Source organism: Sclerotinia sclerotiorum, genomic scaffold, assembly GCF_000146945.2.
Source record: "Sclerotinia sclerotiorum 1980 UF-70 scaffold_25 genomic scaffold, whole genome shotgun sequence".
NCBI lineage: Eukaryota > Fungi > Ascomycota > Leotiomycetes > Helotiales > Sclerotiniaceae > Sclerotinia > Sclerotinia sclerotiorum.
In genome coordinates, this window is record NW_001820811.1 from 413,219 (window position 1) to 424,770 (window position 11,552).

General features: G+C 43.2%; 7 protein-coding genes across 7 annotated transcripts in view; 4 read left to right on the forward strand and 3 right to left on the reverse strand.

Moving 5' to 3' along the window:
• Window positions 1-45: 45 nt before the first annotated feature.
• Window positions 46-696, reverse strand: SS1G_13518 (hypothetical protein; the record flags this gene model as incomplete). The annotated part of the gene is made up of 1 exon (XM_001585584.1): window positions 46-696. The coding sequence occupies one exon, from the start codon at window positions 694-696 to the stop codon at window positions 46-48; it is 651 nt and encodes a 216-aa protein (XP_001585634.1).
• Window positions 697-1,389: 693 nt separating this feature from the next.
• SS1G_13519 (S-adenosylmethionine-dependent methyltransferase superfamily domain-containing protein) lies at window positions 1,390-3,085 on the reverse strand (the record flags this gene model as incomplete). The annotated part of the gene is made up of 2 exons (XM_001585585.1): window positions 1,390-2,387; window positions 2,434-3,085. 2 exons carry the CDS (start codon window positions 3,083-3,085, stop codon window positions 1,390-1,392), a joined length of 1,650 nt encoding a protein of 549 aa, XP_001585635.1.
• An 863-nt stretch (window positions 3,086-3,948) lies between these two features.
• Window positions 3,949-5,100, forward strand: SS1G_13520 (hypothetical protein; the record flags this gene model as incomplete). Its single annotated transcript, XM_001585586.1, has 2 exons — window positions 3,949-4,030; window positions 4,082-5,100. 2 exons carry the CDS (start codon window positions 3,949-3,951, stop codon window positions 5,098-5,100), a joined length of 1,101 nt encoding a protein of 366 aa, XP_001585636.1.
• A 567-nt stretch (window positions 5,101-5,667) lies between these two features.
• On the forward strand, window positions 5,668-7,478 carry SS1G_13521 (hypothetical protein; the record flags this gene model as incomplete). The annotated part of the gene is made up of 4 exons (XM_001585587.1): window positions 5,668-5,746; window positions 5,953-6,218; window positions 6,268-6,903; window positions 6,954-7,478. 4 exons carry the CDS (start codon window positions 5,668-5,670, stop codon window positions 7,476-7,478), a joined length of 1,506 nt encoding a protein of 501 aa, XP_001585637.1.
• Window positions 7,479-8,211: 733 nt separating this feature from the next.
• On the forward strand, window positions 8,212-8,511 carry SS1G_13522 (predicted protein; the record flags this gene model as incomplete). The annotated part of the gene is made up of 1 exon (XM_001585588.1): window positions 8,212-8,511. The coding sequence occupies one exon, from the start codon at window positions 8,212-8,214 to the stop codon at window positions 8,509-8,511; it is 300 nt and encodes a 99-aa protein (XP_001585638.1).
• A 575-nt stretch (window positions 8,512-9,086) lies between these two features.
• On the forward strand, window positions 9,087-9,398 carry SS1G_13523 (hypothetical protein; the record flags this gene model as incomplete). Its single annotated transcript, XM_001585589.1, has 1 exon — window positions 9,087-9,398. The coding sequence occupies one exon, from the start codon at window positions 9,087-9,089 to the stop codon at window positions 9,396-9,398; it is 312 nt and encodes a 103-aa protein (XP_001585639.1).
• A 409-nt stretch (window positions 9,399-9,807) lies between these two features.
• SS1G_13524 (hypothetical protein) overlaps window positions 9,808-11,552 on the reverse strand; it is a gene marked incomplete at both ends in the record, with an annotated part of 3,629 nt that continues 1,884 nt past the window's right edge. The window contains one exon of the mRNA XM_001585590.1: window positions 9,808-11,483. Within this exon, the coding sequence (XP_001585640.1) occupies window positions 9,808-11,483 (1,676 nt within the window). The remainder of the gene's footprint in view (window positions 11,484-11,552) is intronic.

An 11,552-nucleotide genomic window follows, 5' to 3' on the forward strand; every position in this document is an offset into this window, starting at 1 on the left:
AGTCTCATCTGTATAATTTCATAGTACTCGCTTTCCGCTAAATCATCAACGTTCCCGGAAGTCGAGATGGGTGGTTCGCTTTTCAGTAGTCTCCTTTCCATGTAAAACGCCAATCATCAACGCAGTCGCTGTCCCAGATGGAAACTTCAATTTCTCCCTAATGATAACCTGTCGTCTCAATGGAACTGCGAATACCACCCCGAAAAAGCATAACCCCAATGACCAAAGTATAAGTTTCCAAGTACTCAAGAATATCGGCCCTTGCTCTTCTGATTTCAACATATAATTCAACGCTGGCATTACACCAACAAATCCGCACCCCAAAGGCATCGTTCCCATTGATCCAGCTACCGTCTGCACCAAGACATTTTCCACCGGAGTAAATGGTAAATCAAGATGTTTCGATAAGGTCTTGAAGAATGCAAATCCAATAAGGGAAGCGGGCATAGCCATAGAAGAGACCCAGCCTGTCTGCAGACCAAAATACATATTGGAAAAACATATTATCAATCCGACGCCTAGTCCAACGAGTATTCCCCGTACTGTGAAATTCTGCCCTTCTCCCGCATGAGCAGCTATAAATCTTCGTTGCTCGCTACGTCTCCGCCGCAATGCAAGATCATCGTCTTCAGATGTGCGGGTGGATATTGATTGGTAGTCGACGGGAGACTGCGTCGTGCCTCTATCGGGCGCCATTGTTGTTGTGAAGTCTAAAATCTTGATGAAATGAATCAGTTGATAGATATATATACATGGAAGCGATATTACTGTCGTCTTAAAGATGACATTAGACGGGACAATTGAATAGTACAGTTATGGTCGGGTGGTCATTTATCAATTTGTCACTTAAAAGGTCATGATTGATGCCTTTGCGCTGACCAATGCTGGGATGCACGATTACTCCGTGAGATAAGCATCATATTTCGTCATGAGCAATATTTCCTAACTGAGTTTAGACTGAAGCTTATCTCCAAGATATCTCCGACGGAGTTCCAGCACACCAGGATAGATTTTAGCAAATGTCGAGTTGCAATGACTAATCAAAATGATTCGTTGACAGGAAACTACCAAGAGATCCCCGAAAGAAGTTGAAGATGCAATACATAAGATTAATGTTTAATATTTCGGTAACGAAAGATGCAAGGTTAGATCAAGGTTCACAGGTCACACCAAGTAATGTAGATCATTTTGGGGTTCTAGCTTATTTGGACTACGAGCACAGAATGTGCTAAATAGTTCCGACAGGTATCAAGTTTCTACTCCGGCGAAAGCCATACATGTAATGACTAACCTCTTCGCATATAACAATATCTACCTCATTGCGAACGGTCCATAATACCCTATGGCTCAACACTGCATTTCCCCATTCACATCTGCCAACAAAACAAATCATCTCATTTTCCATGTTTGAGAATTGACAGCCTCCTCCCCATTGAACTTCCAGTCCACACCAATAGTCAGAGCTCTTGAATAATCATCTGCAACCAGATATTCTAACTCTCCACTAATCTCTTCGCCTACTTTATGCTCCTTCGATTGTTCTTTGATATTGTCGATGAGCAAGACACCTTGTTTCCAATGTGTCACCTTGGCTTTAGGACCAGTTGTGAATGCTACTCCCTTCTTCCCCTCTTTTGCCCACTCCTCGGCCTTTGCATTTACCGGAACTTCATCCGTTCGCATGGGTAAGAAGAAGCTATCGAACCAAATCATGAAGCCATCTAATGCATCGATGTCTTGAGTAAGCTTTGTTTCCCACTTTCTCCTGAAAGTGAGATCTTTAACAGTGGTTGTGTGCAAGCTTAATTGCAAGAATGGAACCGGTTCGCCACAGATCGTGCTAGCTGGCATATCAAGGACTTGAGCATCCTCATGGATTCCAGCTTGCATTGCTTTCATGTCGAATCCATAAACGTCTCTCCAGAAATCAATGTGGTCGGCCACATAATCCGGATCAGCCACAGGAGCAACCCACATGTTCATGTGACTTGGAACCATTAATCCATCAGGCTTCAGGTACTTGTCTCGAGCCCAGATGACACTGTCGAGCATGGCTTCATACAACAAGCAATAACCCATCCATTCGCTAACGATAATGTCCACATGTTCAACAGGGAGATTGACTTCTTCGACTTTACCCTTGAGTAAAGTGATTTTATCCGCGAAGCCGTTGTTGAAAATGTTCTCACGGGCTTTCTCAATGATGTCCGAATTATCAACGCCAATCACTCGAGCTGCACCAGCTTTGGCACAGAACATACTGAGAATACCTGTGCCGCAGCCTACATCTAAAACAGTTTTTCCTGCGAAGAGAGACTTGTTATTATAGATGAAGTCACGATAGGCATCAGTGCGAACAGTATCTTTCAACATAGTCTCATGAATATCTAAAAGGCGTTAGTCAGGTCTTATTGAAGGTGGCAGATATCTGACCGTTGTATGAATAAGAAGTAAAGTAATGGCTATCATCATCTCGCTTTTCTTCCTTTTTGGTTGCGGATGGGCCTGCAGATTTGTTCCAGCGCTCATCCAGAGTTTCATTGACAGTGTTTCTGTAATTTTCAAATTGCGATTGAATCCTTCTGAGCTCTTCTTCTAATTCAGATACCCGCGTAACGAGAGGTCCAGATTCGACCTCATTGCCATTTCCTGCGGCGTTATTTTGTTCGACGACATCAGGAAGGTCATCAAGGCAGAAAAGAAAAGCATCATCCTCCAAAACTGGTTTAAGGTATTTTTCATCTTCTAAGTCGGCCTTGGAAATACTTTGAGAAGGCTTTTCACCATTTTGAGTTTTGGATCTTAGGTAATTGGTAAGTTTGATACTGCCGTAGAAGTCCAGGCCTAGGTTTTGTCTGACTTCTAGAAAATCAAAGCCGTATTTCTCCTTGCAATGTTGAATCATTGCAAGCATATCGGAGAAGACTTCATCATCTAATAATGATACAAATTGATTTTGTTCTTCCTCCTCAGGCTCAGCATCTTCCCATCCTTCATCATCCTTCAAATCAAGGATATCAGATGCCTCAGAACTACCGGAATCAGATGGAGCATATTTCTCGATATCTGGGACTTGACTAGACATTTTGTATGATTCGATACAGAGCTTTCAGGCTTTCGTTAGAAGATAACAATAATGCCGACTTTGGTAAAATAGCGAAATATCAAATGCAAATCTTCAATTCCAATCAACTAGGAAAATATCTAGTTTTTTTCCATGTGGGATATGGATTTTTTTTTTAATCATTCACTATCAGCACGTGCCTTTATACGATAAGAATTGAGCATGAAGGTGGCAATGCAATGCAAAGGAGTGAGGATGAGGCAGGTAAGTTATGAATTACCAGATATGAATATGTTTAGCATGCGAATTCAACATTTTTCATCTCAAGAAGAGGTTGAGTAGAAGAAAATATAAGGATACCTACATTTTGAAGGCTCATATCTCTCTTAACAAAATCTCGACGATGGAACTTTTGGTTGCTGGGGAAATCGACCAGGGTGGTGCGGTTAAACCTCGGTTAAACTCCTCAATATTAATAGACACTCCTGTAAGGTTCATAGGAAGTGGAAGGAAGGTCCTGGGATGAAATCATATTATGATAACATACAAACCCAACTACGGCTTTCAAGTACATATTATAATTGACATGCTATTGACAGATGATCTCATTCATGCTCATGCCAATTTCACAAGTTATACGGAAAATCCTTGTTGAATGCCAGCACATCGAACTTTGATCAGCCACCGTAAACACCTGAAGAGAAGCTGAAGATAACCACAAACAAGTCGACCTCGAGCACGAAGATGTCTTTTTTATTCGGGCGAAGGCCTCGCCCAAACACGGTGGATTTATCAAAGCAGGCCAAGGACTTGATACTGAAGCTCGATGGCCCTGGAGGAGCTGCAAAGGTATACTTTAGGCGCATTGGAAGGGGGAGTGAATTATGGATGAGCTGACGAATGGACAGGCGGAGGAGCTGGCGAAGGCTCTATCTCAGATGAAGTTCATTTTGCAAGGGACACAGGGTAATTTATGCAAACAATTTAATTTATTGTCACTTACTGACTACTCCTTAGAAATTGAAAGCACCCCCGAGCAAGTCCACCAGCTTGTAACCGGAATGATTCAGGAAGATCTACTTTACCTCCTTGCCGTAAATCTATACCGTCTCCCTTTCGAATCGAGAAAAGATGCACAGGTTATATTCTCTTACGTCCTACGGTTCCGTCCCGCGACAGCATCGCCGAAGAGCGAACCGATGGCGCTTAGTTATGTTATAAATAATAGACCGGAGGTATTGGTTGAGCTATGTAACGGTTACGAGCATAAGGAAAGTGCTACACCTGCTGGGACAGTTCTCCGAGAGGTTTTGAAGAGTGATGCTGCAGCAGCCATCATTTTGTACAATGATGTTAAGGAAGGAGATGTTAGCACAAAAGGGTTGACTGCTATACAACCAGAAATCAAGCAGAGTGGAGAGGGAGTGTTTTGGAAATTCTTTAATTGGATTGACCAAGGATCGTTCGAGGTTGGAGCAGATGCTTTCACAACTTTTAGGGTAGGCAATGCGGCCATGTTGGAATTAATAAAGCTAATGCAGGCACAGGAACTTTTAACCAAGCACAAACAAATTGTAGCACAGTATTTGGCTACCAATTTCGACCTGTTTTTCGATAAGTACAACAATATTTTAGTCCAATCAGCAAGTTATGTTACCAAAAGACAGTCAATAAAACTTTTGGGTGAGATTCTTTTGGATCGAGCCAACTATACAGTTATGACAGCATATGTTGATCGAGGAGAGCATTTAAAGATATGCATGAATCTTCTTCGGGATGAGAGAAAGATGGTACAGTATGAAGGATTTCATGTTTTTAAAGTCTTTGTGGCGAATCCACATAAATCCATGGCTGTACAGAGAATACTGCTCAATAATCGAGAAAGATTGTTGAATTTCTTGAAACATTTCTTAGAAGATCGTACAGAGGATGAACAATTCATTGATGAGAGGGAGTTCTTGATCAAACAGATAGAGAGAATGCCACCACAACCTGTTGAGCCGGCACAAAAGCCTGCACTATTAATGGGACGTTAAAGGGAGAGAAAGATAGAGAAGTTGATAGACAGTGATGAGATGAGACATATGGGCGGGCACTGATGGCTGGATACGACATGAGCATAATCATAATTGGAGTTGGGAGCATTAAGGTTTTTGAATGAATGGAACAAGGGAGCAATCATCACTGTAAACAGCAAAGGCGTTTTAAATCGTGGACCTTTATAAATTACAAATATCATGAAGTCTCAAATAAAGGATCAAATCGAATGGAATACTACGTAGTATGTTCAGAGATAGTTGTTAATATGAATTCTGTTTTGCATTGGAGGAGAAGGAAAAGGAAAAGGAAAAGGAAAAGGCTGATATTTGAGGTGAATTGATCTAAGCCAAGTTAAGACTAGCGTGATATTCCAATAACTTGTCAGCCTTTCGCGAATCGCATCCAATTCAAACGCGACTGTCAATATTAAACCAAACCACAATTCTGCATCAACAGTTTCACACGAGAAACAAATTGGGAAGTCACAAGTTCAAATTTAAACATTATCTAGCCCCATTTATTGAAACTCGCCTTAGCGCCAATTTATATTGGTAATTCTCAAGATGCAGGCGCAATACCGTTCCTATCAACAAGGGACTCCTTCACGAGCATCTCATGCTGGTGGTAATAGAAGAGGTATAGGTATGTACTCGAGTATAATTTCACTATGTGTTTTGCGCGCTGTCATCTCACATACATTAGTTTTTTTCTTAACGACTTCTGCTTTGCGATTAATCTACCATTCTTTTCACTCGGTCATTCATACGGCTAGAACTTTGCTATGCACTACTTAAAACTTGCACAGTCATACGTTTGTATTCTTGGACTAAACTAATGCGCAATTTTAGCACCTGCTGCCGCTGCACAAACTAGAGAACAAATGTCGCAACAGCAATATCAACAGCAGCAACAACAGCTTCTAAAGCAAAAAGAAGCGGCAAAGAAGCGAGCGAGCGAACCTACAGATAAAAATATACCAGATGGCGTAGAGGATGTGATTATTGGGGATGGTGTGCAGAGATATAGAGAGCTAAGAGATATTGAGAGAAGGTTGGATGCGACAATGACGAGAAAGAGATTGGATATTCGGGAAAATGTGGATAGGAATGTTAAGGTTTGTTATTGAAGGTATAGAAAATCCGAGCAACGCTGATTGTTTATAGAGACATCGAACTTTGAGAATTTGGATCAGTAATACGGTCGAAGATCAGCCTTGGCAGTCGGATAATACTCTGGATGTGGATGCTTTTGATTTCAGCACGAATATCGACTCTTCGTTCCGGGTCAAGATCGAGGGAAGATTACTGGATGACGATGAGGATGATAGTGATGAAAGTGACGACGAAGATGCAACCGAGGAACATGGAGCTGATTCTATGGATGTGGATAAGAAGAAGAAGACGAAGGGTCCGGGAAGACTTTACAAATTGTCACATTTCTTTAAATCTATGACAGTTGACTTCGACCGAAATCAACGAACAAAAGATGGGGCGGATCAGAGCGTGGAGTGGAAGAAACCTAGCGTCGCGCCAAATTCCAATAGCCTGCCAGCAGCTGCAGACTTTGACCAATTGGAGTTCAAGAGGTCAGGCGATGAAAATTGCAATATTGTCATTAACCTGGTTCGCGATGAGACACCCGAAAGATTTCAATTAAGTCCTGTTCTCGCAGCTATCTTAGATACTAATGTTGGTACTCGTGAGGAAGTTACCATGGGTATTTGGAGTTATATCAAAGCTATGGGACTTGCAGACGATGATGAGAAGAGAACTTTTGAGCTTGACGAGAGACTTAAACCGGTATGCTGATGGATTAATCTCTCTAATTGTACTATACTAACCAAACATAGCTTTTCCCAGGTCGAGAAAAAGGATATTGGCCCCAACTTGGTGATGCCATCATATCTCACACAACAATTCTTCAGCCAGTGCGGCTTCATTACACCGTCCGCGTAGACAAAGAATTCCACGAAAATCCTCAACCAACCATCTACGATGTTCAAGTAACCGTTGAGGACCCTCTGAAAGCCGCCCTCGAAGCCTCCACCAGAAACCCCGCTTACGCTGCCAACCTACTTGAACTTTCAACTCTAGATAAACAGCTGGCGGTCATGGTCCGAGCCATTGCCAATTCCAAATCAAAACATTCATTCTTTGATGGTCTTTCCAAAAATCCTACCGAGTTTATTAGAAAATGGATTAGTTCTCAAAAGAGAGATTTGGAGATCATTGCTGGGGATGGAATGAGAGGTGGTGGAGAAGATGCTACGAGTGATGAATGGAGAAAGGGTGGTGCGGATGGTGTTTGGGGAAGTAATAATGTTAAGGAACTTGCTGCTTTGATGATTAGTACGGGTAAAGTCAGGGCAGTATAGGTTAGGATAGGATAGGATAGGATGGTATGGGATTGAGATGGGGGTTTTGGTTTTAACTATGATATCAAGATGATTGGAGGGAGTTAGGAATTAAGGGAAGAAAAGACCGCTGATGTGTAATAGTTATTATACGGATACAGTTGGGGATCGGCAAAGATAGGGGACTAAAATGAAAAAAGAGAATAATTATCAGCAGGGCAAAAGTTTTTACATTCAGACAACAGTCAGAATATTCCACTGCTTCAAGGAGATCCGGAGCCAATTGGTCATTAGAAAAAATTGATTGGTAATACTCCTAGCTACCCCTGTTCGTACGTCACACTGCAGCCGAGCTCAACCCCTCATTCACGCCCTTCCTTAGAGTGCTTTTTAATATAATAACATATATATCCTTCCTTCTCTCCTTCCTTCCTTTCATAAAAGTTCATAAGCATACAAACAAATGAAGAGCTCCTTATCTCTTCCATCCGCGATCAAAAACTCAAGATTCTATTCCTCTCCAACCTTTTTTCGTTCTTCCTCTCTCCTACAGACGAGGATAGAGTTTCAGAAGATTAATCACTCTTTGAATATAGTAAACTCGGGTCCTTTACAACCTCAACCTCAACCTCAACCTCAACCTCAATCTCCACCTCCATTCATTAACAAATACTCTACAGCTACATACACACAATCTCAAATTCGCACTCACACTCACAAAAGCACAAACACCTCCCCAAAAAATCCATCAAAAATGTCCACCACCCAAACACAAACACAAGCACCCCCCTCCTTCACAAAAGGAAACACAGCACTAATCACAGGCGGCGCCTCAGGCATCGGTCTCAGTCTCGCGGAAAAATGTCTCAAATACGGTATGAATGTTATAGTGGTAGATAATAATGGGGATGATTTGGGGAAGGCGCAGATGTATTTGTCGGGGTTGATCACGGGGGATCAGCAGGTTGTGGGGTTGAAGGTGGATGTGGGGAATTTGGAGGAGTGGGATGCGGTTAGGGAGACGGTGGAGGGGGAGTTTGATGGTGCGTTCTGAGATTTTTTTTTTTGATTTTTTGAGTTTTTTGGATCTTTTTGAAGGGGAAGGGGGGGGGGGATTCTTGCTTTTGGGGGGTTTCTTTTGGGTTTTGAGGGGGGGTGTGGGGATGAGGATGTTGGGAGTTGATTGTAGTGATGTCTGTCTTACTATTCAAGCAGCACAAGGAGGAAAAAAAGAAGAAGAAACCAAACCAAACCACACCCAAACTAACATCTCCCCTACCAGGAAAACTCCACCTCCTCGCCCTCAACGCAGGCACCTCCCAACGCGGCACCTTCGGCACTCCCACCTCCCACACCTACTTTTCCAAAATCCTAACCGTAAACCTCTTCGGCGTATAGCGGAATCAACTCTCTCTTGAACTGCTGGTTCCCACTCTTCCCCCTCCTCCATCATCATACTCATGAGGAAACAAGGAATCACCAACCCCCCAGGAAACCCCGCATATAATTGTTCGAAAGCGGCTGTGAAAACGCTCGCCGGAGCATTTATCGTGGGATTTGCGAGAGAGGAATAAGAGGGGCGAGGAGAAAAATGTACATCTTTTGGTGCCGGGGTGGACGTACACTGGGATGGCGGGGGGAGCTGCATTTGTGGTTAAGGAGAATGAGAAAGGAGGAGGGGAATCAGAGGTTCAGAGAGCAGGAGTGGAAAATAAACCAAAGGGTGCGTGGTCGAGTGATCAGGTGGTGGAGTATTTAGTGGCGAAAATGAATGAGGGGATGTTTTATGTGGTTTGTCCTGATGGGGATGTAACCGAGGAGATGGATCGGAAGAGGATGGCTTGGGGAGCGGGGGATTTGGTGCATGGGAGACAGGCGTTGAGTAGGTGGAGGGAGGAGTATAAGGGGGAGTTTGAGGAGTTTATGAAGAGGGATTTGTAGGGTGTGTGTGGTTTTGGTTCTTGGAGGTGGGGTGGTTAAAATTTGAGATGGTAGATTGTAGATTTTATGGTCTATGCTGAAGAATTGTAACTACGCAGGTACCTACCATGAATTTAATTCGAGTATGAGTCTCAAGTCTGAAATGCAATTAATCATTCGTTTGTAACATTATAATTTGACGCGTATATGCATTCTGCACTACCATGCAGCCCCCATTCCAGCTAATATAAATCTCAATAGAGTATATACCAATCATACAAACAAATCCGTAAATCTCGCTCCAAGTACCAACTTCCCAACTACAGTAAACGCCTCGCTTAATACACAACAGCAATACATAACAGACAAATAACATCAATGCACTAACCCCTCCCAAAGGTATCTTATCCCTCCCTTCATCCCCTCCGTCTCAACTAACTACAACTTCTCCGCCCTCACGTCCATTCAAAAAATGAACCTCCTCATCACCCTCCTTCCCCTCCGGCGCCCTAGGAATCTCCTTATCCATCAATATCCTCTCATCTTCCAACTCTCCTTTCCTCAGTTCCCCTTCCCGTCTCCCAGACACCTGTTCTTTACCATCTTCTACGCTTCCATTTCCATCCCCATTTTTCCTCGCGAGCATTTCTCGCTCTGCGGCGCCTACCCCTTCAAATGCGGCATTTGTGCGCCATGTTTTACGCTCACGCATTACTTTTATGCGAGCCTTAAACCCCAATCCAGCACCCCTTTTTTTATCATCCATTATTTTCCAGACTTGGAGGACGATGGCCCAGCCATGTGTGATTCTTTCTTCTATTTCTTCTCTTTCTTTAGGGTCGGATGCCAGTTGATTTACATCGCGTTGGCCTTGGAGGATTCGGGCTCGTCGGATGAAAGCGGTGGGCTGTTTGCTTTTGACTAGTTCTTTGTGCACGCCTTTTAATGTGTAGCCGAATGGTCCTATGATGGCACTGATATCCTTCAATACGAACCCGGTAAGACCCATTCCTACTCCTTTTACAAATCCTAATGCGCCGTGATCCCGAGCTCCAGTATAAGGTTGCACTACTAAACCTGTTACACCATCGTAAATGCCAAAGATAAATTCTTCTCCAGCTGCCTTCAATCCGCTCTTCATACCTGTAATTCGAGTTGGACGACGCACTGTAGTGTCACCATATAGGCGAGGAGCATTGTGAAACCCTTGAGCGAGGGCGAGTGCTAGATCCATAGGTGCGCGAGCTACTGCTTCCGCTGTTCTCCCAAAACCATAACCAATTTCTTTAGCTACTGCTTCGGCTTCGTTTGTAGTGGATCCACGTGAGAGCATAGATTGATCCTCAATGTTATCAGCGGCTTGTAAATTTTGTTCTTCACGATTAGCTTGGCTACATTGGCGAGTTGGTTCACCACTTGTGGTATGATTCGCCATGCCAGCATTGGTTGATGAATCTAAGGCTGCCTGGGGACTCGTATTTTGTGCTTGTGGCGATGAATTTGTATTTTCGGTATTTTTGTTTGGATCACCGTTCTTTTTTTGATGATTTTCCTCTTGTATCGCCTGATTGTTTAGTGTAGTACTATCGCCACTCTTTCGAGAACTTGCTTTCTTCTCGTTAAGAGTACTTCCACTTCCACTTTTCCGTATTTCTTCCGATTTCCTCTTCTTCCTTTCTTCATGCATACTTCTCCTTTTTATCGTCTTTCTGACCTTGAATGGTATACCACCCACGCCGGTGGCAATCCCCGTGACCGTACCTGTAACAGCTGTTGTGACACCACTAATAGGCTCACCTGGTCCTTCGAAATCATTCCACTCATGATGTCTGATGAGTCTTAACTGTTTCCAGGTAATTTGCTTCCTCTCGACCAAAAGTTCAGCAGCCAATGCGCTTAATCGTAAATTAGTACCTTTCATGGTCCAAACCGCCACTCGATCTTCGAGAATAGAACAACGCATAGAATGTTCGCCTCGAAGAGTAAGACTTCGATGAAATGACTTGACTGCATTTTCTGCACCATCACCTTCAGCTTCAATACCCTTGGCAATTTTCTCTACCGCTTCTCTTGCTTCATCCGTCAAACACTGCTTGATACCTTCAGCTAATTTATCAGCTGTCAATTCCTTGTAGGGAACGGGATCGGCTCCAGCTCCCGAGCTACCAATCATAG